This window comes from Thamnophis sirtalis, unplaced genomic scaffold (genome assembly GCF_051295495.1).
Source record: "Thamnophis sirtalis isolate CommonGarterSnake01/CBP01778 unplaced genomic scaffold, rThaSir2_p1.2 scaffold_7, whole genome shotgun sequence".
Lineage (NCBI taxonomy): Eukaryota > Metazoa > Chordata > Lepidosauria > Squamata > Natricidae > Thamnophis > Thamnophis sirtalis.
The window spans coordinates 51508331-51536056 of record NW_028261387.1 but is presented as its reverse complement, the minus strand read 5'-3'; the positions used below and the strand labels follow the sequence as shown (position 1 = coordinate 51536056).

Below are 27726 nucleotides of genomic sequence, written 5' to 3'. Positions count from 1 at the left end.
TTTCTAAATTGTGGCTCTGTTGATACACGAGAAGGAGCTTGATAACCTCCAGTCCACGTGCTTTTTTGGGTGGCCTTCTGTGGAGCCCAGAAGAAGCTGACTGGGTGATTATGGTCAGTGACTGTTCCTCAGACCAACCTACTGTTGTGGGGACACAACATAAATAGGAGAAGGGAACCCGTATATATATATTACATCAAATTCTGGAAGGAAATCTGGGATAGAAATAAAATGCGACTGTTTGCCTACATGCTCCTTGGTAGACAAGCAGTTATCTGAAAGCAATTATTTGTTCCATGATAGCACAGCTATGAGGGAAAGTTTGGTGGCTTCCCTTTTCCTTTCAGCAGCCTGTTGGTTTCCTGATGCTAATGACATTGAGCAACTAACAGACATGAGCAGAACAGCTGAGAGAGAGGAGAAGTGGGTTGCCCTCCTTCCAACAACTGTTTAAATTACAATTTCCTGCCATCCGGGTGATCTTGAAGGTTCCCTTGGAGGTTCCCTTCCTCTGAATTATCTACTAAAGACTGCCTAGAAGATGTGTTTATACAATATGTGACGAGAATTTTACATATGGGCCTGAGATGGTTGTGCAATCCTTCCATTTAATGAAAATATCAACCTAGATACTGTTGGGCTGTACAGCCCAGATGTCTGAATGGCAATATCTTTCCTATAACCAACCTCATTTCCATCCTTTATGCATTACAGGGATGGTAGAAATGATCCCCAATGCAGAAACTTTGCGAAAAATTCAAGTGCAGCATGGTGTGACAGGTTCTTTCAAAGATCGTCCCCTTGCAGACTGGCTACAGAAGCACAACCCCAAGGAGGATGAATATGAAAAGGTAAAGAAAAGGAACAAGTAAAACAATAAAATCCTTTGCCTGAGAGCAGGCCTGAGGAGAGGGGGGTGCAGCCGGTACATTGTTCCAAGGCCCATGGAGCTCAAAGGGCCCATGAAGGGGATTTTTTTTAAAAAAAATTACAAAACCATTTTTTTAAGAAAAACAATATTGGATATATATACTTCATTCTCTATACTTTGTGTCAGAGGTGGGTTCCTACCAGTTCGCACCTATTCGGTAGAACCGGCTCATCAAATCTACCGAACCAGTTAGAAGAGGTTCCACCAGTGGACCCGGAAAGCAGGCCACACCTACAGAAGAGGTTTCAAATCTTTTTGAAACCCACCACTGCCCCACACACACAAACACAGAGAGACAGAGACAGAGACAGAGACAGACAGACAGACAGAGAGAAAGAAAGAAAGAAAGAAAGAAAGAAAGAAAGAAAGAAAGAAAGAAAGAAAGAAAGAAAGAAAAAGAAAGAAAGAAAACACATGGCTGGCAAGCCACTCCCATCAGGCCACACAGCCGGCAAGCCACTCCCACAAAGGAGGCCACACCCACAGAATAGGTTCCAAAAATTTTTGAAACCCACCACTGCTTTACACAAAGCAGTGGTGGGTATAGCAAAACTACCTTGCAGCCTTGTTTGACATAACTTTATGGTTGCACGACCCCCTTGCATCCTGTTTTGGGCCTAGTAGGCCTTGCTGCAGGCTCCTGGCAGCAAAAATGGGCCTAAGGGGGCGGGGGGAAGTCACACCATCCCCTCGCGTCCTGTTTTGAGCCTAATAGTACTGCAGGCCTCCCTGCAATTATGACATTACTGATATATGTGTCCATGTGTAGGTGAGGGGGCCCATACTAGTGTTGTTCTAGCACTTAATAATCCTCTCAGCGGCCCTGCCTAAGAATCAAAACCACAGAATTAAGTGCAGGAATTGTATCAATATGTTCTTTCTACATTTCGTAATTATGGTAATTACAAAAAGCAAAATAGAGGCACTGTAATTTAGATTTGTTTATGTGTTTTCAGAGCCATTTTATTTTTGTTTCTTTAGTACAGTAATGAATCAAGAAGCAGTTAGTTTTATTTTATTTGGCATTATAATGGTATTTTAAGTCTCTGAAAATGAGAAGCAATATTAAGAATCCTTTTTCTCCTTTACAAATTATATTTTAAAATGTCTGGATGCAGCGCTTAGCCACAAACACGTGATTTTGGCAAATGTATTCATTGTGTTAAGGTTACTTGCAGAAAGATTTGTAAATGAGAATGCCAGGTACTGCTGAATGTCTTCAACTTATTCTAGAAAGTGACATATCACGTGTTTTTGTTTGCTTCACACATGCATACCCTGTAATCCCCTTTGCAAAACTTTTAAAACTTTCTCTACCCATTGCCTTACCTACCTTTCCCACTGATTCTTTTCATAGCTATTCTAAATATATCTTCATCTTTCAGGCAGTGGAGAATTTCATTTACTCCTGTGCTGGCTGCTGTGTAGCCACTTATGTTTTGGGAATCTGTGACCGGCACAATGACAACATCATGCTCAAAACAACCGGGCACATGTTCCATATTGACTTTGGAAGGTTTCTGGGACATGCCCAGATGTTTGGCAACATCAAAAGGTGAGGAATCTTCTGAAATGCTCCTCAAAGACTCTGCATGGCTGCTTTGAAATCCTCATAGAATTTTCTGAGAATACATATGCATTCACACAAGTCATCATGCCTGGAACAGCTGTCAAAGGCATTTTATGACTGGCTATTTTGTTTTGTTTATTATTTTACTGTACATACCTGCCATCTCATATAATAACACTGAGTGGCTTACAACAGGTTGTTCTAAAGATTATTATTGTTGTTGTCGTTGTTGGTCACAGTCAGCCAGAGGTTTAGATTGGGTATTTATTATTTATTTATTTATACAGTATTACTAATGTTGATTGTTTATAATCTTCAGTTGACAAAACATCAGGGGATAACAATTTTTGAATGAACCTACCTCATATGGGTTAATGTCCACTTCAGCTTCATTGAGAAACTGACCAAGGGTGAGAAACGAAAGTGGGCACGTTGGTTTTTCACATAAGAAATGCTTTGCAACTGGGTGGATTCTATAGGATGATAGAAGGCAGTCTAAGAATACCATGACGTTAACATGGATATCACCATAGTTACACTTCAGGAAAAATGCTATTTGATATAAAAATGCAGCACTTGGCATTTAAATCAGCCAAGAACTTCTTTTTAAACATTTTCTGTAAAGTAGGATTCATTTGTAATGCAATACTTAAAATATTTCACTTGGATGGAAGACAACAGTACTTGGCACTTAGCTGTCTCTCCATTATTTGGCAACAAAAATGAGGCCTAATGTGAAAATAGTTTACACAAAATATAACTAATATAATCCCCAGTATAAAATTATGCTAAAGTTATCCATTAATGTTATCCATAGAATTTAAGACTAAATGACAAAACTAAGTATTTTAGTTTTTAACTAGAATGGCAGCCTTCGTTAATATCCTAGAATCGGCTTAGCAGAAGTAGTGGTACGCAGAAAATAATTAATATTTTATGCTGATTAAAACATAATTAACATTAAGTGAATAATAAATAATTGGTTGCTTTTCCTTTCTGCATTTTAATTTTAATATTTTTTACAAAATACTTCCGTGTCTGTTGCCCTTAGGCAAGGCCTGCAGTTTTACTAAAATTAACCAAGAGTATAAAAAGCATTAAAAGAATTCTTCAAGGAATGGAAATGCTTTCAACAGCTCATGTTAATGACTTTGGAATGTTTTGCCATTTATATATTTATATCCTGCTTTTATTATTTTTATAAATAACTTGTGCCACAAACACATCCAGCAGACTATTCTCTCATGCAATGTTGTGCAGACGAGAAGCCATGCTGATTCCAGCAATGCTGTTTATTTAAGATAAGAGCAGACTATAAACCAACATGTAGCTTCCGGCTAACAGCCCCTTTTATGGGAAGCTGTCACCCGTTAACCAATAACTTTAAAATACATCCCACACTTGCACGGCAGAAGTAAAAGCCTCTGCTTGTATCTGCGTGGACATAACACTCCCCACAACAAGAACTCTGTAAAGTGAATTGAGCTGAGAGAGAATGATTGACTCAAGATCATCCAGCTGGCTTCATGCCTAAGGCGGGAACTGGAATTCAGTCTCCTGGCTTCTAGCTTGGCACCTTAACCACTAGATCAAACTGGACTAACAATTATTTATTAACAAACGGTCAAACATTTCCTGATATTTCTCTTTGTTTTTGAGATGTAAGCCTCATGTGATAACCAAAGCTCTTCCATCTTCTGGACACACACAACCAAATGTTATCTCACAATAAAGTAAAATGTAATAATAGTAAAAAACATCTGAATTCAATTTTCCACCAAAGAAGTTATTTCAATTTGACAAAATTAACTTTGATTCTAATGCAGACTTAATTTCCAAACTTTTTATTCTTTTTTTAAATTTTAAGATGCGAAAGAAAAAAATGAAGGAGAGATTCAATAATATGTTGAAATAGAACGAGAATGCTATCATATCCTTGTGTATGAAAACAGTTATTAACAAAGAAAAGCATACAATAATAAGTCATATTAGAAGAGCTGCAAATACTACCATTCATTTCATTGATGCCTATGTCTCTAAGCATGAACAAAAGATACTGCTAGAAAATGCAGATCATGAACTCTTGAAAAGATTTCCAAAACATACCTTTCATTTTCATTTTCCCTTTATTTGTATGCCGCCCTTTTCCCTGGGGGGACTCAGGGCGGCTCACAGTTAAAAAAGGGGGGGGAGGACAAACAGTTTCCAACATACAGACAATACAATATATTAAAAAACACAACAGCCACACAATTCGAGTGGGGTTAGAGTCTTAACCCCAGGCCAGCCGGGACAGCCAGATCTTTAGGGCGGCGCGGAAGGACTGGAGGGTGGTGAGGGTCCGAATCTCCACGGGGAGTTCGTTCCAGAGGGTCGGAGCAGCCACCTAATAAAATACTAATAAAAATATCTTGTTAAATCTGCTGTTATCTTGCTAAAATCCAAAACTGTCATTCAGATGGAGTGTTCAAGAGAATATCTGAAGAACTTTAAAATACATCTGCTTGGAACAATTATCCTTGGTCATTTTAAATGTCATATTATTCATGGAATGACTGGAATATAACACACAACCAAATTGGGGCGTGTACTTTATGGAGTAGAGAAACAAAAGTAAATAGTATTTTTAAAAGTAAATACTATTTGTGTCATACTATGTAGTTTCATTATTAATATTTAAGTTGGTTTTACATAACAGTAGAAAAAAGAAAAATTAAATTCTAATATTGTTTTGTAAATAATATTTCAAAAGTTGATAAAAATCTTGTTTGAGTTATAAGTATGAGTTATTTTATTAACCTACTTGATGAATGAGTGTAGTTAGGAATGAAAAAGAAGTAATCCTTGAAGTAACTACAATTTTAGCCACTTTGAGATATATAGATGTACCTTCTCTATAGGGACCGAGCTCCATTTGTCTTCACATCAGACATGGCTTATGTTATCAATGGTGGTGATAAACCCTCCAGTCGTTTCCATGATTTTGTGGATCTCTGCTGCCAAGCTTACAACCTTATCCGGAAGCATACTCATCTCTTCATCAATCTTTTGGGACTGGTGAGAAAACATATTTTCCTCCCTATTGCTCATGCTCTTCAGAAACATTGCATCTGTCCAGTCAGCGCATTGTAATTCTTGCTGAACCCTTCATGTCAGTTGATTATTCAGGATACCCTTTGGAGTTTTGCATATTCTCCCTTTTTCAAGCTTTAAGCAAAGATCAAGACAGAAAATGCATAAGCTTATCTCCAATGATTGTCCTGCCCAAAGATCTCATTTTTATTCCTGAAACCACAAAGACTAAAGACTTGTTTTATTATTTTTCTTTAAACTGTATTTGGCATTTTTATCCAGCTTCCCAAGCACCTAAATTACTCAAATATTGCTGTTTGATAAGTTAAAGGTATTGTCACAAGATGTAAGCTGTTCCAAGTAAAGCTACCTTCTGCAATTGACTAGTGGTGATTTTGTCAATGCCGATGGTGTTCAAATGGTGCTCCAGTTGTTCTGGGATTGCCCCCAAGGAACCTATTACAATTGATTCTATTTTTACTTTTTTCCCTCACAGGCATTCTACCTCTATTTGCAGGTCTCCGTATTTTGAGATTTCTCTTGTTCTTTCTCTTCTCTTCTACTGTCTCCAGATACTGCAGTGACCACTTTCCAGACTTTTTTGTCATTCATATCAGCGATTCTAAAGTCTGGAGCAAGTGCTTTTCTGTGAATTCTAAAGACCTTGACGTCTTAGTGTCTTCATTTTCTATTTGTCTATTTAGTAGTCCCATAACTTTTTGCCTATGGGCAAATAGTAGTAATGATATGCAGAAAATACCATCAGTAATAGTATTTCAGGAAATCAGGAGTAGATGTTCCATTTCTAAAACTGGGATTGCCATAGTTCATATTTCCAACAGCTGCACCTCTTCATTTTCCAATGCTAATTTTTGGTCTCTTTTTGCATTCAGATGCTCTCCTGCGGGATTCCTGAACTCTCTGACCTTGAGGACCTAAAATATGTTTATGATGCACTTAGACCACAAGACTCTGAGGCAGATGCTACTACCTATTTTACCAGGTGAGAAGATATTAGTCTTAACTCTGATAATTAGAAACTCAAAAAAGGAAGACATCAAACATCTGTATCCCAAAATCTTTTTCACCAACACTGTTCTGGGATCTTTATCAAAATCATGGAGTAGCACAGTCAACTTTGCATCACCATATAACTTAGAAATTCCATCCTTTGATACAGATTGATAGAGTCCAGCCTGGGCAGTGTAGCCACGAAGCTCAACTTCTTCATTCACAACCTGGCCCAGATGAAGTTCACAACATCAGACTCCCGGCCAACATTGTCATTTGCCCCCCGTGTGCACACAATCAAGACATCTAGCCGTATCGTTGATATTTTTCTCTGCCGACATGAAAAGGTCTTCAATCCCAGCAAAGGATATGTGAGTCTTTTTTATGGCCGTTTTGTTAGAGGGCACTACAGTAGAGACAATGCTAGGGCATCTGCTCTAGATAAGTGACACTTAAAGCAAGGGATAGTTTATACCAAATACAGAAATAATGTGGAATCTGCAGTTGAACCATATGAACTTTCATCTTTGCCTTGCAGATTTATATTCTGAAGGTGAAACGAGAGCACCCTTCTGAGGTCACATTCATTCAGCGCACATTTGAAGAGTTCCAGGAGCTGCACAACAAGCTACGTCTCATCTTCCCCTCTTCGCATCTCCCAAGGTCAGTCTCCATTTTGCTTATAACCTTCATTTTTCCTTGATGCTGTACTCGGCACACTCCTGCAATTAACCAGGGAAACTGATTGTGTACTTATTTACAATTCTACATTTGCTTTCCTGAATGAAATGCAATTTTTCTATTAGGAAAGAATCAAAATTTGTGATTGAAGTAATAAAAAAGGTAATCTGGTTCTGGATCTGTACATTCACGGTGAGGCAATCAGTGGTTTTTCAGGAAGTGCATATTATCATTATTATTAACCCATGTTAATAGTACACAAGAGTGGGAAAAGCTGAAATGATTTCTGTTTAGGAAATAGATATAGGAGATGTGCTTATACATATAACCATATATACCCACTTTGACCTGTATTAAAAATAACCTAAGCAAAGACATCAGGTTCATAGAATATATAAAATGTGGCTGCATGCAGCATCTGAATTGCAGGCATGCGGTGAACACCCTGCCTTTTTGTCAAGCCAAGAAGAGTTTGATTCTTGCACGTTTATTAGGACAGTTACTTCTTAATAACATACAGTGATGTTGCAAGCAATCCTAAATTGGTTGCTTTCTTTCCATAGCTCTTTTTCTGGGAAGCACCATTTTCTGAACGTTTTTACTCCTTCTGGCTGAATGTATGGAGAGAAATCAGAATTTGGCATTCTCACCTTTTAACGTGAAGCAATTCCTTCCATGTACAGGACTTTTAAGGAGCAACTGTGTCTTTGAACCCTTCTGCTTCAGAAATTTTCTTGATGATTGGGCTCACTGCTTAAATGTCTTTTTCTCCCCCACCCAATCCAATTTCCCAGCTTCCCTAGCAGGTTTATAATTGGACGATCACGAGGAGAGGCAGCCGCTGAGAGGAGGAAAGAGGAATTGAATGGCTACATCTGGCATCTAATTCATGCAGCTCCGGAGGTTGCTGAGGTAACATGGATGAAGAGAGATCATACTAGCAAGACTAAGGAGAATTTGTAGGCAAAGGCTTCAATATATAATAGTTCCACCTGAATTATTCTGCAGTTTGTCCCCAGGATTCTTGTCTAGAGAATTTTGCTTGATTATTCTACTGAAAATTTAAATAGGTTTCTCTTTATTGTCACTCCTGAAATTACTGTAGACTGCTAGTACTGAAGCATGTTGGGCCCTAGGATGCATCAAGATTATCTTGATGCTTGATATTCTGCTAAATTATTTGCATTGCAGAAGAAAAAGACAAGTCTGAAATCTCTTACCCTCATACATGTGGTCCACATCTTTTGTGCAGTGATGGTGTATCCTCACTGCTACATTAATAATATTTGTGATAAGAAAAATGTCAAAAAGCTCAGTTTACATATCTAAGCTGAATCTTAACTCTTGGCACTGTGGGAGTGGGGACAGAAATAAGTGATACATTATTTGCAGAATAAGTAGTGTATTGTCTCTAATGTTGAGGTTTTCTTGCAGTGTGACCTGGTATACACGTTTTTCCACCCTCTTCCAAGGGACGAAATTGCTGCAGGAACCAATCCAGCACCAAAACCTGCAAGTAAATATCATTATTATACAAGTGGTAAGAGTTATCTGCTTCAAGATATTCCATGTTTGACTGATAGCTGGTCCTGAGAGGAATAAATAAAATATTTTCATGCAGCCTATCTTGGGAGAAAGTCCTTCATGCATTCCATTGGAAGAAGAAAACAATATTGGTTATTTACTATTTCTTCTTAAGAACTTATTCAGGGGTGGTTATATATTCTTCAGGACCTGAACTGTACGTATAATGATCAATAAGAGGCACCACACAAGCAATTTTATTTGGAACTAATCAGATGTACGTAGCCACATATCCATTTATGGAGTTTAAACCTTCTGGAAATTGCATTCATGGATCTTTCTTTGTTTAGACAACTATGTACAAGTCATAATCTTTAAGAGCTGTCCTAGTCCTGGTATTCAAAAGAATTACAGGAAGGGATGTATTATGTCCTGATATGTAGAGTCTATATTTAGAATGTTATATACAATATAGCTTCATTTTCTAAGCTCTAAACACTTAACAACAACATTTAACAACAGTTATTGGGTTCACAATTTCTGTTGCTAAGTTTTGGAAAGCTAAGCAGTTATAAAGCACATGGTCATGTAACTTTACCTCTTCGAAATGAAAATTACAATACTCTGGTTGCTGTTGTTAAGCAATCTCACAGTCATTAAGCACATCATGTGGTCACCATTTATGACCTCCTATTGGCTTTCTCGTTGACCGTGCTTATAGGAAGCTGTTAAAGAAGGTTGCAAATTCACATGATCATGGGAAGCTGTGATGTCATAATTGCAAGCCAGGTGCCTGGCACCTGGATCACAGTCATAAATGCAGGGATGTTGCAACTGATGTAAGACAATGACCTGTTTTAAGTAGTCATTCAGACATAAGTCTGAACAGTTGCTAAATGATTGGTCCTTAAGTAAGCACCACCTTATATTCTGTGAAGTGTTTTTACTAACATTTTCCATCAGACAGCAGTACACAACCCATTTCACTGTGTTTGGAACTCACCTGATACACATACAGTAACTACAGCTTTTTATGGGTTTAATCTTATGATAATGATGTTATCCATTCAAGTTGTGCCTGACTCTTGGTGATTCTACAGGCCAGGTCTTTCCACATCTTCCAATCTTGCACTAGTTCTTTGTCAATCCTATAGAGGAGGGGGTGTTCAACCCCTAGGCCATGGACCCATGGCTGCGCTAGTAAGCAAAGATTCATTTGCATAGGCACAGGATCTAAGTAGCACATGAAATCATGTGTCATCGTCATCCCCTGTCCATGGGGAAAAATTGGAGGCAGCTGTTATAGAGAACCCTTTAGACTTTTAACAAACATAACGTTTCTTATATTGACTCAAGAAATTCAAATGAGAATTCATGTATCAGTTAAAATGGGGCAAAATATATAGGACATTAAGTTACATTGATTTTGTATTAATATTCTTTATATTTTAGATTTTTAAAAGGGATTTTTAAATGTATGACAAATATTTTTTAGAAAAAGTACAAATATTTCTGCTCTTTGTAGCTGCCCCTATCTCTGATACTAAGCAAAATATAATTTAATTTATATTCATTTTTCTTAGATGCTGTATGGTCCCAACCAGTTGGAAAAGTTGGTGGGGAGGTGAAATTATCAATCTCCTATAAGAACAACAAGCTCTTTATAATGGTGATGCATATTCGTGGCCTCGTAAGTGCTTAACATTAGCTATTCTAATGGTGTCTTCTAATCAATTTTCTGCACATTTATATAGCCTAAAGAATTGATTCATCTAATCGACTTTATTTCTCTCTTTTAGCAGCCTACTCAGGATGGCAGTGATCCTGATCCTTATGTTAAGACTTATCTTCTGCCGGATCCTCAGAAAACCACTAAGAGGAAAACCAAAGTTGCTCGAAAAACTTGCAATCCAACTTATAATGAAATGGTATTTGTTTGTTCACCTTGTGTAAATGAAGTAGCCCTTGTATAGATTCAGAAGTCCCAAGTACAGGCAGAGTTGGAGCAGATAAAGTGGTGGGCTGACTCATTCTGAAAGCATTGTAGAATCTGAAAAGAAATGAATTTACTTTTTGAGCTCGCTGCTTGTCTGATTCTGGAGATTTAACATTTAAAGAGTGGATTCAATTCCAAAACCTTTGCTGAAATTATCAATTTGCTTAAGCCAGAATATAGACTATTCATTCTGGTGATAATTGTATGAAATAAGCTCATACTACAGTGTAGCTTACACAACTACAACCAACAAAACTTCTAATTAACATGGCATAAGTTTTGTACAGAGAATTACAATCTGATGCATTGCCTCTAGCTTCTAATACTTGCAAAACTGAGATGCACTTGCTATGCAAAAGGTGCCTATCTATCAAGAGTAGCCAGATCTGTATGTGATTCAGCAGGCATTAAAATATTGTCTTATCCATTAATATGTTGCCAATTGAAATTATATTATTCTATTTGCATGTATTGAAAAATTATAAAGTAGATTTGTTGTGCATTTGAAGGATTATAAAATGGATGAATGAAACAATAAATCAGAGAAATAACCTGGTAATTAAATGCACACATTCCATAAACAATCTAAAGTAGTGGCATTCCTAGGTAATCTAAGGAAAGAAATATCTGAAACCCAACAGCCAATCTTAGAGATGATGCTCAGTTAGCAAGACTAATTTGATTTACAAGGAAGCAGATTTTAGGCATGGTGATTGTCTAGTTATTGATATGGCTATACTAACCATATTATTCTAGCAAATGTAGTGAAATCTCATGTAGGAAGTGATCAAAGGAAATTGACTTCAAAAATACACTTCTGTCTAATAAAAAATCTTTTATTATTTTAGAATAAATTTTATTTTAAATAGTATATTAAAATATACTTTGCCTTACAGTTACTTTTTCATCACTGTAGTAGCTGCAAACAGTTGCTAAACGAGGCACTTGATAAATGATGAGAAAGTTAGAGGTGAGAAGTCTAATATTCTGCAACTTTTGATATCTTCCAGCTTGTCTATGATGGAATTCCTAAAGGAGATCTGCACCAGCGGGAGCTGCATCTGAGTGTCCTGAGTGAAGAGGGCTTTTGGGAGAACATCCTCCTTGGCGAGGTTATAATCAGACTACGAGATTTAGATCTGACACAGGAGAAGATGGGGTGGTTTGAACTGGGCTTTAGGAGCCATGGGATCATGTGAGAAGCAGGAAGGCAGCCTTAGCTTCTTTGGAACTACTTTGGCCCATGGAAGTCGCTGGGAACTAGTGCATGTTCCAGGAGTTGTATCCTGGTATAAAATTCGAAGGATTTAATTTTCTGCAAATAAGAAGATGGACATTTTGTTTCTGTGCAAATGAAGAGTTAATTTCCTGTGGAGAGTGAACATGTTGGGGTTAAGTCATGATAGGAAATCCTATGACTTGAAATGGCTGCTGTAGACTTTTATCTTTGAATACATTTACCTTGTGTCAAGGGAGCAATGACTTAACTGAGGGGGAGGGTTTAAATATTAAAGGCTTCCCCCTCCCCTTTGAAATATTTTTAATTTTTTTAAAACAATTTGAGGCCAGATGTGAATTGTAGGATGGAATCTAGATGGAGAGGAATTTTGCAGAGTAATGAATGTTATAAATTAAGTTCTTATTGGACTTTCATAAGTAATTTTTTATTTTAAAGGAACATTTGCATAAGTATGTGTGATGGGTTGGGAGATATGTGGATTCAGTATGAATGGAAGATTTAAACCCTTATCTCTGGGACAGGAGCTAGTGTGCTCCATCACAAGCCATCATGGAGACATTGCTTCCAAAGGAGAGCAGTAGTACTTGCACAAGCGTAGAACTTACATTTTTGATTTCTTATGATATAGAATCTAAAAAGCATGCTCTCCTGGATAAACATCTGGACTTATTTGGAGAAGGCAGAAGGCAACTCTGTTGTTGACTGCAACCATGCAGAAACAAAGGCCTTGATCTTAATGTGACTAAAAGCAATGTCTTATTTTTCAATCTTAGCTTTTCTAAATTGTCTCTTACATATATGATGTTCTAGTCAGTCTCAAGAGATTGGATGGGAAAATTTGTGCTGAGTCTTAGAAGCAAAGAGTTTTTCATTTACCCAAGCTAGGGAGTCATTGATTTCCTCTTTTCATAATCACAGTGTCAAAGTACTAATTCTTTAGATTAGCCAAGGATCTGTTTGCCCATCAATTTGTAAAGCATGGTCATTTATTTCCAGGCTACTTACCATAATTGAAATAAATAACATATTAATGAGTTTTTAAAACTTTTATTCATGACAGGCTTTTCCTCCAAGATAGCAAGTGAGAGGCAAAGTGGCTGGAACTTCTGAAAGTATTTGTGTTTATGATGTTATTGTAACAATTGTTTAAAGCTGTTGGCAATGACAAATTGCATTGTTGCCCTTTCTCCGAGAAGTAAAACTTTATAGAAATGATGTGGGGTTCGGGAAATTACCAAGTATGAAAACTTTTCTGTCTTAAGCAAAGATAATTTCTGTTGTTTTTTATTGTTATTAATATTTTTAAAAGAGACAAAGAGTTTTTCCACATCACAAGAACTTCTACACCACTTCCTTGCCTCAATGCCTACCATCTTCTAGCTCTTGCTGAACTCTTTACAGCGGGAACTCACCAAAAAAAAATTGGCATGTTTCTCAGGATATGAAAATGTGAACTCAATTTTTTTTAAGTAGTTATTCATGCCGAGTTCTATTTGGAGGAAAAAGCAAACTTGTGGGAGAAATCATTTTTGTTCTCTTTTGAGCTGAAGGCTTCTTTTTACTTTGTGTAATGATGTAACTGGATTTCAAAGAGACAACTATATGAATGAATTTGGGGCATGGCCTTTGATTATATCTTCCATTCTATAGGAAATGAGATAAAGGTGGCATCTTATGAATACTTGTGTCTTTCTACGTTGTAAAATGGTGACATTGGAAATAAATAAAGGAATTGGAATGCAATAGAGACTGTAGTATATCCATTTTAGTAGAAAAAGGATTGGAAATATATATGCCTTTTCAAATAACTATGTCATGAACATAAAATATTGTAAGATTTCCTTCAATGTATTGTAAAAATGGTTGAACTATAGCCCATTCGGTAAGAAAAGTAAGAATAGAAAATGAGTAGCTAACACCAACTATTGTTTCCCTTCTTAGTTTAGATACATTTAGAGAAAACTGATACTATTTTAAAATTACATGAAGAAATTACATTCCTAATTCCTCACTCATAATATTCTTTTGTATAAAACAGAAGTTAAACTCTTGATTTAGTTCTTCATGAAAACAGAAATTTCAATTTTCCTTGAAAAAGAGCTTTCCGTATAAATAGAATCAACAAAGATACAATAACCCAGAGCAGATGTCTGTGGTGTTTATGATCCTATTTTTGATTCTCTGATTACTGATGGTTCAGGAAATGAATATTTCATGGAAATTTCTTCACTTTCATTTTTCCATAGGTTTGACTCTGGAAAAGAGCTGGGCCTCTTTATACCAATGCATTCTTATATTCTACCCTTAGCTGTGCTAGACGGTCTGTGTGATGTAAGAAGCCTGCCTCTCTGGAGCTATTAATTAATGAAACAATTTAATCATACCTTCTTATATTATGGTACTTTTTTCTGAAGAGATGCCCAAGAGACATTGATAATACCTCACATTCAAACACTTCCTCACATTATGATGAAAGCCATGTTCAACATTATCTGATCAAGATTATGGAATACACAGGGGTAAGTTTGCAGTAGGAGCCTGAAAAAGAGACCAGCAAAACAGGTTTTCTAATCTCCCTATGCTCTAAAATAGTTTAAGAATATTTTGCAATAGGGTTTTACTATCTTTGCCATTCCAAGTTGCCCCCAATTTACTTGGTCATTTTACCTCTTCTTTGAATAAGGCTAAATGATGTGTTTCATGTTTTAATTCTGTTTTGATGTTATTGTACTATTATTCTGACCATGATAAATTACATATATTCCTGAAGGCATCTTGCTCATTCACAAAAAGATTGCTGCACATAACTAGTTACAAAGTAGTATAGTAGTTTACTGAAATGTTGCCTGCCACTGCTTCTACCTTTCCTGAAAGGTATTGCCTTTTATCCCAAATTGATTTTTTCTCTTCTTGGATAGGTGGGCATAAGAATAAAATACTGAACTGCATGTGACTAATAATTTACAGGTAGTCCTCAACTTACAACCCCAATTGAGCCCAAAATTTATGTTGCTAATTGAGAAATTTGTTAAGTGGGTTTTGCCCTATTTTATGACTTTTCTTGCCACAGTTGTTAAATGAAACACTGCATTGTTTGGTTAGTAGCACAATTGTTAAGTGAATTTGGTTTCCTCATTGATTTTGCTTTTTAGAAGGTTAGAAAGGGAGATCACATGACTCCTCATGACCATCATAACTATGAAACAGTTGCCAAGCATCTGAATTTTGATCACATGATGATGGGGATGCTGCAAAGGTTGTAATTATGAAAAATAGTCATGTCACAAGTGTAACTTTGAATAGTCACTAAACGAACTATTGTAAGTCAAGAACTATCTATATTTGCTAAAATTCTGGAAAAGTAGATAATGCTGGAAGCTAGTATTTGCTTTCACAATATGCCAAAATCCATTTTTAATTCAAATTATTACTTTTTAATGAAGCCAGGTAGGGCAAGGAGGATGGCCTGCATAAAGAGATGTAATCCCAGCCACACGTTAGGGAAACTGGAGTTAGAGTGACTCCAGTCACTCTAACTCCAGTTAGAGTCTAGATCAGTGGTAGTCAACCTGGTCCCTACTGCCCACTAGTGGGCGTTCCAGCTTTCATGTTGGGCGGTAGGGTTTGCTGTAGCTCTGCTTTATAAATTTTATAAAGTAAAGTTACTTCCCTACTTTATAAATCACCATTACTGTGGAACCGGTGGGCGGTTAGAAAATTTTACTACTAACAGAGATACAAAAGTGGGTGGTAGGTATAAAAAGTTGACTACCCCTAGATAGCTATGAACGCTGTTCTCAGACTGATAAAGAGTTTTAATTCCTATTTCTAAAATTGTCAAAACAGGTGCAGTCTGCTTCTCTATAAAACAGACAAGCCACCTCTCCTTTCCATAGACATATCTTAATCACTCTTATTAATCTGAATTCAGATTTGTTCTTGAAATGAACCATTTGCAGAGCATGCTATTATTAGAGACCTAACAACATTTAAAAGTACTCTGGGAAACATAAGATACAAATTGCCTATTCCAGGTTTATCAATCTTGGCAGCTTTAAGATGGATAAACTTCAACTCCCAGAATTCCCCGGGCAGTGACCCTGGCTTATTCTTGAATTGGAGAAGGATCTGTGTTTTCAAAAACTGTATACCAGTGGATATATTAATAACTGAAAACACAGCATCCCAACCACCAAGGTCATTTTTTTTCCTCTTATGGAATTTAACTCAAAAGAACAAAAAGCACATTTTCCTCTTTAACAATCAACATCTGACTGTACTTTTGGGAGAACCTTCAGTAGGAGTAGAATATATTTATCAGTGCAACTGATACATTTTTTACAAGTTACTAAAAGAAAATTAAAAGCTTTTTGGTTTGCTTATATTGTAGAAATGTGGGATGACTGACACAAGGATCATCTAAGGTTGACTGTGTTAATTACCTAGCAACATAATGACACCAATAGCATTGATTGCACAGGTATTGCAACAGTATTATAACATCAGAAAATCAACAATAACAATGGATAATTCCAATGGTCCTCTTGGCCATTATACAATTTTCCATGAGTTTCAGGTTCATACCAGGCTTTATGTGGCATGATAACATCTGCACTCCAAAAATGAGTAGGGTCGAGATTCATCTGAGGGCATATTAAGTGGTAAAATAGATGCCATAGATCATTTTGTCCCTTAAACTACCTTCAAACTCCAAGAATGGCACAGAGGGAATGCTAATATATCATACTTTTTACCTTCCTATGTACAGGGCGGGGCATAACCTTTTCCTAGGGCAGTGATGGGCAACCTTTTTGGCATGGTGTGTCAAAAATCGGCAAAAAATCAAGCATAACTCGCGTTGTGTGTCACTTCGACAAAAACATAATTTTGCGCAATTTATAGTTGCTGCTAATGGCGCTCACAGTTCCCGTTGGCACTCCGCTGTTCCCTGCTGTGGTGCGGTCGTAACCGACAGTCCCAGGAGTAGACTCTCTGTGCCGGCCTGACTGGAGAGAGGCGCGCACTGTTCCTGCGCTCCTCTCCTGCGGGTCCTCCCTCGCCGCGCTGATGATGTGTGTGCGCACGGCACGCACGCCTTACCAGCAGCCCCTGCGCTCAGAAAGGGGCGGCGGCGATACAGTAAGTGAGTGTGGGCGGGGGAAGATCACACGTCCCGCCCCCCCGTTCCTCCAGCACAGATTCTTTCATCCTCGGCGGCCGTGCAGGAGCCGAGAATGAATCGCATGAAATCCTGTGCGTGTCACCCCAAATGGCTACGCGTGTCAGCACTGACACGCGTGTCATAGGTTCGCCATCACTGTCCTAGGGGGTCACAGCAAGATCGACAGCAGTTTACAACTTCCGCGACACCTCATTTTAAAGCCCATAAAAAACTGAATTGAATGAGCTATTAAATGTTAAATTTGCTTTAAGAATGGCTGGAAAATTCGATTCGGAAATGCAAATGCGACTCAGCAATTGTTAAAGGAAAACAATGTCGAATTTTGGGGCAATGACGTCTGGCCGGGAAATTCGCCAGATCTCAATCCGGCAGAGAACATTGGGGCCATAATTAAGGATTAAGGATGAAGTGGAAGCTCTGATGATTCAGGAGCAAGGTCAAAATCGATATTCGGTTGAAACTTTGAGAATGAATTTGGAAACTGTGTTGAAAAATCTGGAAAATCGAACGGAACTGTTTGAAGATTTGTTGTGTTCTTATCCACCTCGTTTGAATGCTGTTCGAAGGGCTAATGGTGGTCATACTGACTATTAAATCGTGTCAATAAACTCAGTTTTTGATGGGCTTTCGAATGGTGTATGAATTATTTGTGTTGTTATTACAAGTGTTGCTGTGACCCCCTAGGAAAAGGTTATGCCCCGCCCTGTACTTGATGTAATTAATAGATTTCTGTTTAGGGAAAAGAAAGAGAATCAAGCAATTGTTTGGAAGCTTCAGCTATTGATTTTTTTTCTTGTGCAAGTGCCTAGTCTCCAAGAGAAAAAAAGTGGTGTACTTGTTATTTGATATTTCATGTATGTAATTAATCCACAATAATAGAAATGTATTTTCTTAAACATACCCTACAAATTCTGCAAGTTGGTATTTAATGAATGAACATACTAATCAGCACATGAGGATGTCTCTAATTAAAATATTGAGTTAATTTCCTAATTATATAGTGAGAACTAAATCACAAAATAGCTTATAAAATTGAATAAAATATTTTATCCTATTCTATCCTGGGAGAAAGCACTGGAAATAAAATGGAGGCTGATTGGAAAGAAAGATTCTCTTTATTGATGAAGCAGAACCACCAACCACATGTGATTCTGGGCCAGCTGACCAAATAGAATTGAGAGGAGCTTGGTTTTTATACCTTCTGGATTCTTATGGGGTCATGTAAGGGTCATTGCTGGCTCTATAGGCAAAAGGAGAAATGCAAATCCTAGGTGTTTGAGCTAATTTTGTCAAACTTTTGTTTGTTGCTTATCTGAGTTTCTTTCTTGACCCAGTCTTTCTGGATGGATTACATTGGGATGAGCTTTAAAAGATGGTTCTCAGTAAAAAAAAATTATGCAAAATCTCCAGCTGCACACTAATTTCTAGTAGAAGCAGAATTCAAATAAACTTTGATCTAAAATCTCAACTGATTCTCTGCTATCCTTGAAACAAGCCTAGCTTATCTAGTGGTTCCACCAAACTAAACAACCTTTGAAGTCTTGTCTACTACTATCTTATTACTATTTTTTGAGCAACCTAACTTTTGCACCAATTTGTAAAAGGGAATATTTTTCCTACACTTTCTATTCTTTTTATAAAGGCTTCACAAGTTTGCAGTTTATGTCAGTTTATAAGACATGATTACAAATCATAATGGCTAGATCACGTTTTGACTTTACAGGGTCAATAAAACATGCCATCTCAAGATATAATATGGGCGGTATATTTTGGCTGCCTGTGTTATGTGACCACAACAATGGTTTATTAGCCTGGTTTAGAGCTTGAAGTGTTATATGAGCACAGCCTATATGTTCACCAGCAACTAGCAGCAAGAAATAAAACACCCAACTCCAAGTTTAGAAATGGACTTGGAAATCTGCGTGAGAAGTAGAATCTGTAACATGTTGCAATGAAGTACTCCAATTCTGAATGCTAGTAAGCTCTCCGGTGATCCCCCAAATCTGAGTTAACAAATCCAAGGTTCACTTTTCCTGTTAACGGTTCTTGTGGGTTTATCCTTTCCTTCCTCAAACATCTCATGGATGGTGTCATTCTAACTGAAGAAAAGAACAGAAGATGTAGGTAGGATATCTCCTAAAGCAGGAGTCACAAACCTTTTGGACCTCAGGGACCACTAAATTCAAATTTTTAAATCCTGTGGACCCCTAATATGAATGTTTTTAAAAGATAAATAGTATTTAGTGCAATATAAAAAATGTAAATAATTTTTCTGTGGACCACCAAAATTTTCTCACGGACCACCAGTTGGTGACAGCTGTCCTAAATTGTTTCTGGCAAAGGTAGCAGTCAAATCTTGAGTCAAGAGAAACTATAAGGTTTACATTGAACTATATGCATTCACTATAATTTGCTAATTGTACTACTTCTGATCGTTCATTACTTTTTTTTTTAACTACTGGCTGATGCAATCCCTGGGCAGTGGCAACCTCCCAGTTAGCCCCATTCCCTCTCGACCGGAGGCGGGGCTACGTTTGACTAATCGCAAACTGTCAAAGGATGTCTACATTACCCGGATGGTGATGAAAGCCCCGCCCACCTCCTCCCGGCTGCTTTTCTGGAAACTGGAGTAGAGGCTGCACTTCTTCCCACCTTGCTACGAAATGGGCGCCTGCGCGTTTGCTCCCTCCTGAAAGGGGTCTTCTTTTCCGACCGCCGCCATTTTATTCCTCTCGTGGAACGTGCCGTGAAAAAGCCAAAAAGGGTCGCCGCCATTCGCTGAAAAGATGGCATGGGCCAGCTCGGGGAGCGCCCTCTTCCCCCTTAGAAATCCCTCAACTGTCACAGGCCGACAAAAGCGGCCGATTCACTTCGGGTGGAAGCGCTGAGGTAAGGAAGCACCACCACCCATGGAACCCCTGAGGGAAGGAGAGCAGGCGGCCTCTCGCCTCAACGCTTGCCCGCCCTCTTTGCCGGCCTCTCAGCCCGACGCCCCGTTTTCACTGCTGCGGCTCTTGGCACAGCTACTGCAGCGCCTTCTGCCCGGTCCGATCAGTCCCCTCTTCTGGCTGCCTTCCGACGTCCACGCCACCGCGCCGGAGACTTTGGTGCCAGTGTGGGAGACGCCCGGCCTGTCTCCCATTTTGGCCGTTCAGCACCAGCTGCGCGTGGTCTCTTCATCCTACGTGCTGGGGGGCACCGACAAGAACAACTCCGTGGCCGGATCTCTGCGAGCTAAGTTTCCCGAGCTCTTGCAGCCGGCCCCTTGGCAGCCGCATAAAGCCGTTCTCGACGAGCCAGAGACCGATTGCGGCTACCACAGCTTGGAAGTCGAGGAGCAGCTGCGGGAGGCCTGGGCCCCAAAGGACCGTGGTGGGGAAGCCCAAGAAGAGCGGGATCCCGCGAAGGCCTCGCAGTCTCTTGATAGCGACGGCGCTGAGCGGGAAGCGGCTGCGGAAGTTCGCTCCGAGATAGAAGCCCACCTGCCGTTGGTGGCCAGACCGGCCTGTACTAACAAGTTGATCGATTACATTCTGGGGGGCGCCTGCAGCGGGGATGAGAACGAGGAGGACAGCAACGATGAAGACGAAGAGAAGGAGGAGGATTGGTACGAGGAGGAGGAAGACGACGACGATGGCTTTGACAGTGAAGGATCCCTTTCAGAGTCGGAAATAAGCCAAGATGGAGAAAGCAGTGATCTGTGGAACTCTTTCTGTACCCCCGATCCATACGACCCGTGGAACTTCACAGCAGCTATGCAGACGGCTGAAAATATGGGAGAAGAAGGCTGGAAAAGAGAGTCAAATGAAGGCGAGGTGGTAGAGGAATCTTCCTCCTGGAGTGAAAGTTCTTGTGAGGAAGATGAATGGGAGTCTGGTAGCCTAGATGAATCTGAAAATTTGAAGTTGTGGAATTCTTTCATTAATTTGGACGATCCTTATAACCCTTTCCATTTTAAGGCACCATTTCAGACTGCAGGAAAGAAAGGGAAAAGTGACTTGAAAGGATCACCGGGTTTAAGCCTTAGCCCCTCTCAACATAGTATCTTACTTAGCTGTCAGCTTCGCCTGTTTGATAATGGAAGCACTGAAAATGTGAGGTATGGCATCCTCTCTAAAGAAAAGTGTAAGAAGAAGAAAAAGGTATGGTTACTTTTTATTTGTATATTGTTAATGTTAGGAGAGATTCTTTCAATAGTGAATTCATTTGCATTCTGGAATATGCAAAAAATTGGGATAACCTTTGCAAAAGATAAGTGTATGGTTTAAGTAGTGGATCAATTTTTTTAATGAAAGTTAAATCTTGAATTTATACTTTGCATTATCCCAGCCTCCTAGTAAATTGCTTCATTGTTTTCAGATTATAAAGACTTTTTAGAGAGATTTGGCCTCAGGGATCCAAGATGTAATAGCAAAAGTTCTGCTTGCTCAAACAACAATTTTTTAATTTTTTTAAAAAAATTTCAAGTATTTGGAGATATTTCTTAAAGAAAAATTAGACTTTCTCTTTCATATGCTCTTAAGAGTACTCCTTGTATTTTAATTACTTTATTTTGTTGATCTAATTAAAATGGGGCATTTAATGCAAAAAAGGCCAGGCTCTTTGATTTAAATGTGACTAATGGAGACACTGTCATACTATGTACAGCTTTTTCTAGAACAAAATCATAATTTAGCTGCTTCGCTTTTTCTGTGGCTATATTAAAAGATCTCTCCCCCCTTTCCTCCAGCTGATGAGTTACTAAGTTGGAAGTGTTACTATCTGGTGCAAGTTTGTATGGTTTTTTGCAGCTGCTTGCTCTTGATAACTTGTAACTTCATTAGGTGAAGCAGTGATCAGATAATATAGTGCTTAAAGTAGTTCTGTGTGGCTGAACACATGAAATTCCCTAGGATGACTTTTCAAAAGAGCATTTAATTATATTATTTAGTATTCTGCAAAAGTCTTTGTGGTAAATTGTTCTTAGATTGAAAAATTGGAATTAGTGTTCTTTAACTGATATATAATTTTAGACTTGAAAATTAATGTTCACTGCAGTGTTTCTTTTTATGAAGAAAAATAACAGTATATGTAGCACTTGCAATTTTAACATAAGGGATCTACTTTTTATTGAGACAGTTATATTCTCTTAATCCTCAAGAATCTAAACTCAATTCCAGTTTTGTAACCTGAAGTAGGCTTAGAGAGGGTGATTGGTCAGTGAGCTCTAAAGCTGTCTGATATCAGCTTTAAATATGCTTTTATATACAGACACATTAATTGGACATGCTTACCCATTCTGGTGTCTGCTACATATTTTGAACTCTACTATATGCTCTAGCTGGCATGACAGCTGTTGGGAATATCCTGAATTATCCAAAATATGTTATTCTTGTTTTAACCACTAGTTTGCACTAGCTTTTATGAAGCAGTATAGTGGATAACTCTAAAGAAAATGAAGTTAATGATTTACTGCTTATAATTTAAATATGTATGATGGTGCACTTCTAGAAGTCTTTGTTCCCCTTGGTTGATAGACTAATCTTATGACTTTTATCCTATTCTAATGATAATTTAGCATTTTTGCCATTTTAGTTTTGCCTTCTGGTTAAATAATACAGCTTGCATCTACCGTAATTTATATTGTCTAGAACTAGAGGGAATAAAGATGCCATAAAATAACATGTTTTCAGAAATTCCTAAAGATATAAAATTGTGTATTTTTGATCACCTTTCCCTGTAAATCATTCACTAACTACTTTCAAAACAAATTTCAAGTCCCTTGTGTATCTTTCTAGTGACACAGAAAATTAATGAAGATCTGTATGCAATATATAGCATAATATTACATGACCTGGTAATGGTACCCTAGAGAGAATTGTAGAATGATGTAAAAGGCAAGAAAGGATAAGGCACAGAGGGAAAAGCTGATGTAACTTAGGATTTTGTAAGAAGATACTATCTTTGAGTGGAATAATTGTATGTATAACCCTAGCACCACATTAAAATGCCAAGTAATATAGGACAAATTGTTTTAGGATAACTTAAATATAAGCTTTTGACCTGATTACAAAAGAAGTAAGTGAAAAAAATTGTTAAGCAAGGTAAAGTAGGTAAAGGTAAATAGTATTCTATTAATGAGGGAAGGGAGAGAAGTTACAGTAATTCTTTGTTAGATTTTTACTGTTTTAACATTTTGATGGTCCAATACTTAGTATATGTTGTCCTGATTCCTTAAATAGCTAAAATGTATTAAACTTTAATTGCTATAAACTGAGGGTTCTTTTTACAAACAAACATCATATATAACTAGTGCTTTTATAAATCATTTGAGCTTAACATGGAAGAAGCAACAAGTCAGGTCAAGTCAATAGGAACAATAGCAATATAGACTACAAAACACAGCCTACTTCTTGGTAAGATAGAACAATGTGGGATAGAAAATATCACCACCAGATGGATTTATAATTGGCTGATTAACGGCACTTGGCATGTAGCCTTTAATTGGAACTACATCTACATGTAGAGAAGCATGCAGTGGGGTACCTCAGAGTTCTGTCTTGGTCTCAGTGCTCTTCAACATCTTCATAAATGATCTAGATGAGGGGATTAAAGGGGATCTCATCGAATTTGCAGATGATACCAAGCTGGAAGAAATTGCTAAAGCTTTGAAAGATATACTCAAGATTCAAAAAGATCTTAACAAGAAAAATGGGCCTATCCAATAAGATGTAGTTCAGTGGTGAGAAAAGTAAGGCAGAAAAAAATAAATATGGTATAGAATAGATACCATGTTTTCCCGAAAATAAGACAGGGTCTTATTTTCTTTGGACCCCTGAAACAAACACTTGGCCTTATTTTCAGGGAGGGCTTATTATTTTTGAGATGCAGGAGGCGATGAGCATGATCACCTCATGGCTGCTGCTGTGTTGCAATATTTTCAGGGAGGGCTTATTTTCGGGAGAGGGCTTATTTTAGCGCATGTGCTCAAAAGTCAGATTGGGCTTATTATCTGGGAAGGTCTTATTTTCGGGGAAACAGAGTAATACCTGGCTCAATAGCTGTAACTGCAAGAGGGATCTAGGTCCTAAAGGACCACCATTTAAGTATGCTGCAGCTGCAAAAAAAAAAAATCCCAATGCAGTTCTAGGCTGCATTAATACAGGGGTAGCATCAAGATCATGAGAATAGTGCTACTTTAATACCACGCTAGTGTGGACTTGGAATACTACATCCAGTTCTGTTTACAGGATAAAAAAGATGTTGGGACCCTAGAAAGAGTGTCCAGAGAAGAGCAACAAATAGGTCTGTAGATTAAACCATAAGATGAACAGTTGCGGGAACTATATTTAGGCTAGCAAAGAGAAGGTCACACGATACCTGTCTTCCAGTACTTGAGGGACAATCACAGAAATGAGGGAGTTGACATATTCTCCTGAGGACAGGACAAGAAGCAACATGTGGAACTTGTTAAAGAGAGAGCCTACCTGTAACTAAGAAATTTCCCAACAGTGAGCGCAATTAAGCAATAGAACAGCCTGCCTCCCAGAGTTCTGAATACTCCATTGCTGGAGGTTTTCAAGAAAAGATTGGACATTCATTTGTCCAGAATGGCATAAGGACTACCTACCTTAGGCAGGGGGGTTGGACCAGGCTCCCTTCCACTCCTATGATTCATAGTTGAGAAAAAAATCATAACATATCAGAGTATACCTCCAAACGCAGCTGATTTTCTTTATGTGAGAAGTTTCCATGTAGTTTTAATAAATAACTTAGCAAGAAAGCAGTAACAGATTATTTATATAAATATTAGATTATACCACAACATAAACACCAAATGAAATATATATTTTATACAGGAATCTCTTCCACAATGACATAGTAGAATTTAAAAATATGCTATTTTAATGTCAAATATATTATAAAACAACATCATGTAAATGTCTGCTAATTTGATATAACTTTATACTTTACATAGGTGACTTTTCTTGAAGAAGTTACTGAGTATTATGTAAGCATTGAGGAAGATCGCAAGGGACCTTGGGAAGAACTTGCACGTGATGGATGCCGATTCCATAAACGAATTCAAGAGACTGAAGATGCTATTGGATATTGCTTAACAGTAGAGCACAGGCAACGAATCCGTAATAGATTACAGGAAATGTGTTATGAAAGACCTGATATTTTTTAAACCCTTGTTAATTATCCAGGGTAATATTTTTAATGATATGAGCATCTTTCAAGACATCTGCCTCTAATAGTATAAAACTCAGAATTGGAGTAATTGTAAAACTTTCTCAATTCTTTGCCAACAAATATGGTATAAAAGCTGGATGCAGTGTTGAAACAAGTCTTTTGAACATCCAGTGTGTGCATAAGTGGTCCTTTCTAATGATAATTTATCTATTTTTGCAAAAGCCAATCCAGACATGCGTCCTTGTGCATTTGTGGGTGTGTGTGTTCTGTCTCGTTCACATATATGTAAGGAAAGAAATGTGTCAAATTTTGCACTTTTGAAAAGAGAAAAATATTTTCAAGTATATTTATTGGGTTGGGAACCCAACAATGCAGTTCTGATTTAAAGTTTGTAAATTGCACCCTGTACTTATACTTGTATATACCTGAAAATTGTAATCTTATATTTCCTATAATTGAAATGAGTTTATACAATAATATGGTCTACTCCTCATTGGTCTTTTTCTTGCATATTTGATTTTACCAAAACATTTCTGCATAAAAGTATCTCTTATATTTTTAGATATTATTATTTGGTTGGAATAGAATGCTGTATATATACAATAAAATTGCAAACAGTATTGGGCTGCTAATCATAGGAACCACCAATTAAGTTAATAATACACTCTTCCACATTTTTTGGCAATATACCAGTCTAATGGATATAGCTGCTGTGAAGAGATCACCAAAATTCTGCAGCAGTTTTCTTTATTGTTTCAGAAGGAATCTGCTCTCAGTAAACACTGTAGTAAAGAAAATACAAAATACACTGATTTGATTGCAGCCTGCTCTAGAAATTTCAAACTTACAGGAAAAAAATAACATTCAATATTTGTAATGCTGATTGGTTACAAAGCTTACCAAAATAATCAGTATATTCTTACAGCAATTTAATCATTTCTAAGGATAGTTCTAGAAATATTTTTAATGCAGTAATTATTCTTAATCATTAATGTTATTTAGTCAGAATATATGTTTGGATTATTGTATGCTTTCCAAATAGCTGCTATAAATCCATATTCAGAATTATTGGGATAAATACATTGGTTTAAGTTATTGATTAGTTTTAGGTGTACTTTTCTAGAAGGAAGGAAGGAAGGAAGGAAGGAAGAAGGCATGCCAATAATACCCATTGCTACAATATGTACTTAACACAAATAATAAGAAATGGCTTTACTTTTTTTAATCTTATGTTTTACTGACCTCATTGTTTATACAATTGTTTGTTATAATGACAAGCACTCTGTGGTTTAGTCCAGGTAAATTCTAATAGAATAAATAGTCCTTAAAAAAACATTTTCGATATAACACAAAAGTATGCTTTGATATGTAATAGTCTAGATCAGTGTTTCTCAACCTTGACTACTTGAAGATGTCTGGACTTCAACTCCCAGAATTCCCCAGCCAGTGAATGCTGGCTGGGGAATTCTGGGAGTTGAAGTCCAGACATCTTCAAGTGGCCAAGGTTGAGAAACACTGGTCTAGATGATTTATATGTAGAATACTTGATATATATCTGAAAAATCCCTGTGCTATAAAATTTCATTGTGCTATCTGACACAATGACATTTCCAATTTAGTTGCACACTTGTGTATTTGGAACTTATATAAAACACACATCAGATAAAGCCACAGAGGATAGAAACATTTTCTATCTTGATACTGTTTTAAGTATTGTCTTTTATTGGTCAGTTATTGACTACTGGAAGGAATGATGATATTGTTTCTTAGTCTGAAGCCATTTAAAATGAGTGCAGATTCCTGAAATAAAAATTCATGGTTTTTTTTCTCTCTGTGTAGAATGATTTCATGGTGCTACAATGAAGGATATCTTTATAAATTTATTTAAGTCACAAGGCATGAAAAACTAATTCTAAAACTTTAAATCAAAACTGTAATTATCAGAATTTTATTTTTATATCATTTTAGAAAGGTGAACAAGAGACAGAAAACTGTTTGTTTATACAGGCTTAAAAGATTTGATTGTATCATTTGTTTTATATTTAAATATATATTTCTGTATATAATAAAACACTTTAAAACTAATCTATGGATTGTAATAAACTTTAAAATATCTGGAAACTTGTGCAGCTATGATACTGGGTTAAAATAAGGTATTCCTTGGGAGCACATAAATGCTTTTATAATTTGAGTTTATTAAATATTTGGAATTGCTAATTATTGTTAAGTACACAAGGATGATACCAAATGTTTTATGGAATTTGTTTTATTCAAGGTTGTCCCAAAATAGATTCTCTTGGATCTATTCCTAGTGTATGCTCATAAGCTGACAGAAGAGTTTACA

General features: G+C 37.3%; 2 protein-coding genes and 1 long non-coding RNA gene across 7 annotated transcripts in view; 2 read left to right on the top strand and 1 right to left on the bottom strand.

Annotated features, from left to right (window-relative positions):
- PIK3C2B (phosphatidylinositol-4-phosphate 3-kinase catalytic subunit type 2 beta) overlaps nucleotides 1-13772 on the top strand; it is a 105863-nt gene extending 92091 nt beyond the window's left edge. For all 4 annotated transcript variants that reach the window (XM_087720022.1, XM_087720020.1, XM_087720021.1 and 1 more), the window contains 11 exons: nucleotides 715-851; nucleotides 2317-2486; nucleotides 5402-5558; nucleotides 6467-6576; nucleotides 6754-6955; nucleotides 7123-7247; nucleotides 8060-8177; nucleotides 8700-8781; nucleotides 10373-10479; nucleotides 10589-10717; nucleotides 11796-13772. In XM_087720022.1, the coding sequence (XP_087576148.1) occupies nucleotides 715-851; nucleotides 2317-2486; nucleotides 5402-5558; nucleotides 6467-6576; nucleotides 6754-6955; nucleotides 7123-7247; nucleotides 8060-8177; nucleotides 8700-8781; nucleotides 10373-10479; nucleotides 10589-10717; nucleotides 11796-11984 (1526 nt within the window). In that variant the 3' untranslated portion in view covers nucleotides 11985-13772. The remainder of the gene's footprint in view (nucleotides 1-714; nucleotides 852-2316; nucleotides 2487-5401; nucleotides 5559-6466; nucleotides 6577-6753; nucleotides 6956-7122; nucleotides 7248-8059; nucleotides 8178-8699; nucleotides 8782-10372; nucleotides 10480-10588; nucleotides 10718-11795) is intronic.
- On the bottom strand, nucleotides 8640-19893 carry LOC148044654 (uncharacterized). 2 transcript variants are annotated; one of them, XR_015697320.1, is made up of 3 exons: nucleotides 19780-19893; nucleotides 10734-10839; nucleotides 8640-8775 (listed from the first exon to the last, which is right to left on the bottom strand). It is a non-coding gene; the product is annotated as an uncharacterized LOC148044654 (long non-coding RNA). The 2 variants fall into 2 exon arrangements; XR_015697321.1 differs by lacking the exon at nucleotides 19780-19893 and adding an exon at nucleotides 14410-16769.
- On the top strand, nucleotides 19884-27467 carry PPP1R15B (protein phosphatase 1 regulatory subunit 15B). Its single transcript, XM_014076266.2, has 2 exons — nucleotides 19884-21349; nucleotides 25165-27467. Exons 1-2 carry the CDS (start codon nucleotides 20117-20119, stop codon nucleotides 25375-25377), a joined length of 1446 nt encoding a protein of 481 aa, XP_013931741.2. The 5' UTR covers nucleotides 19884-20116; the 3' UTR covers nucleotides 25378-27467.
- Nucleotides 27468-27726: the final 259 nt, after the last annotated feature.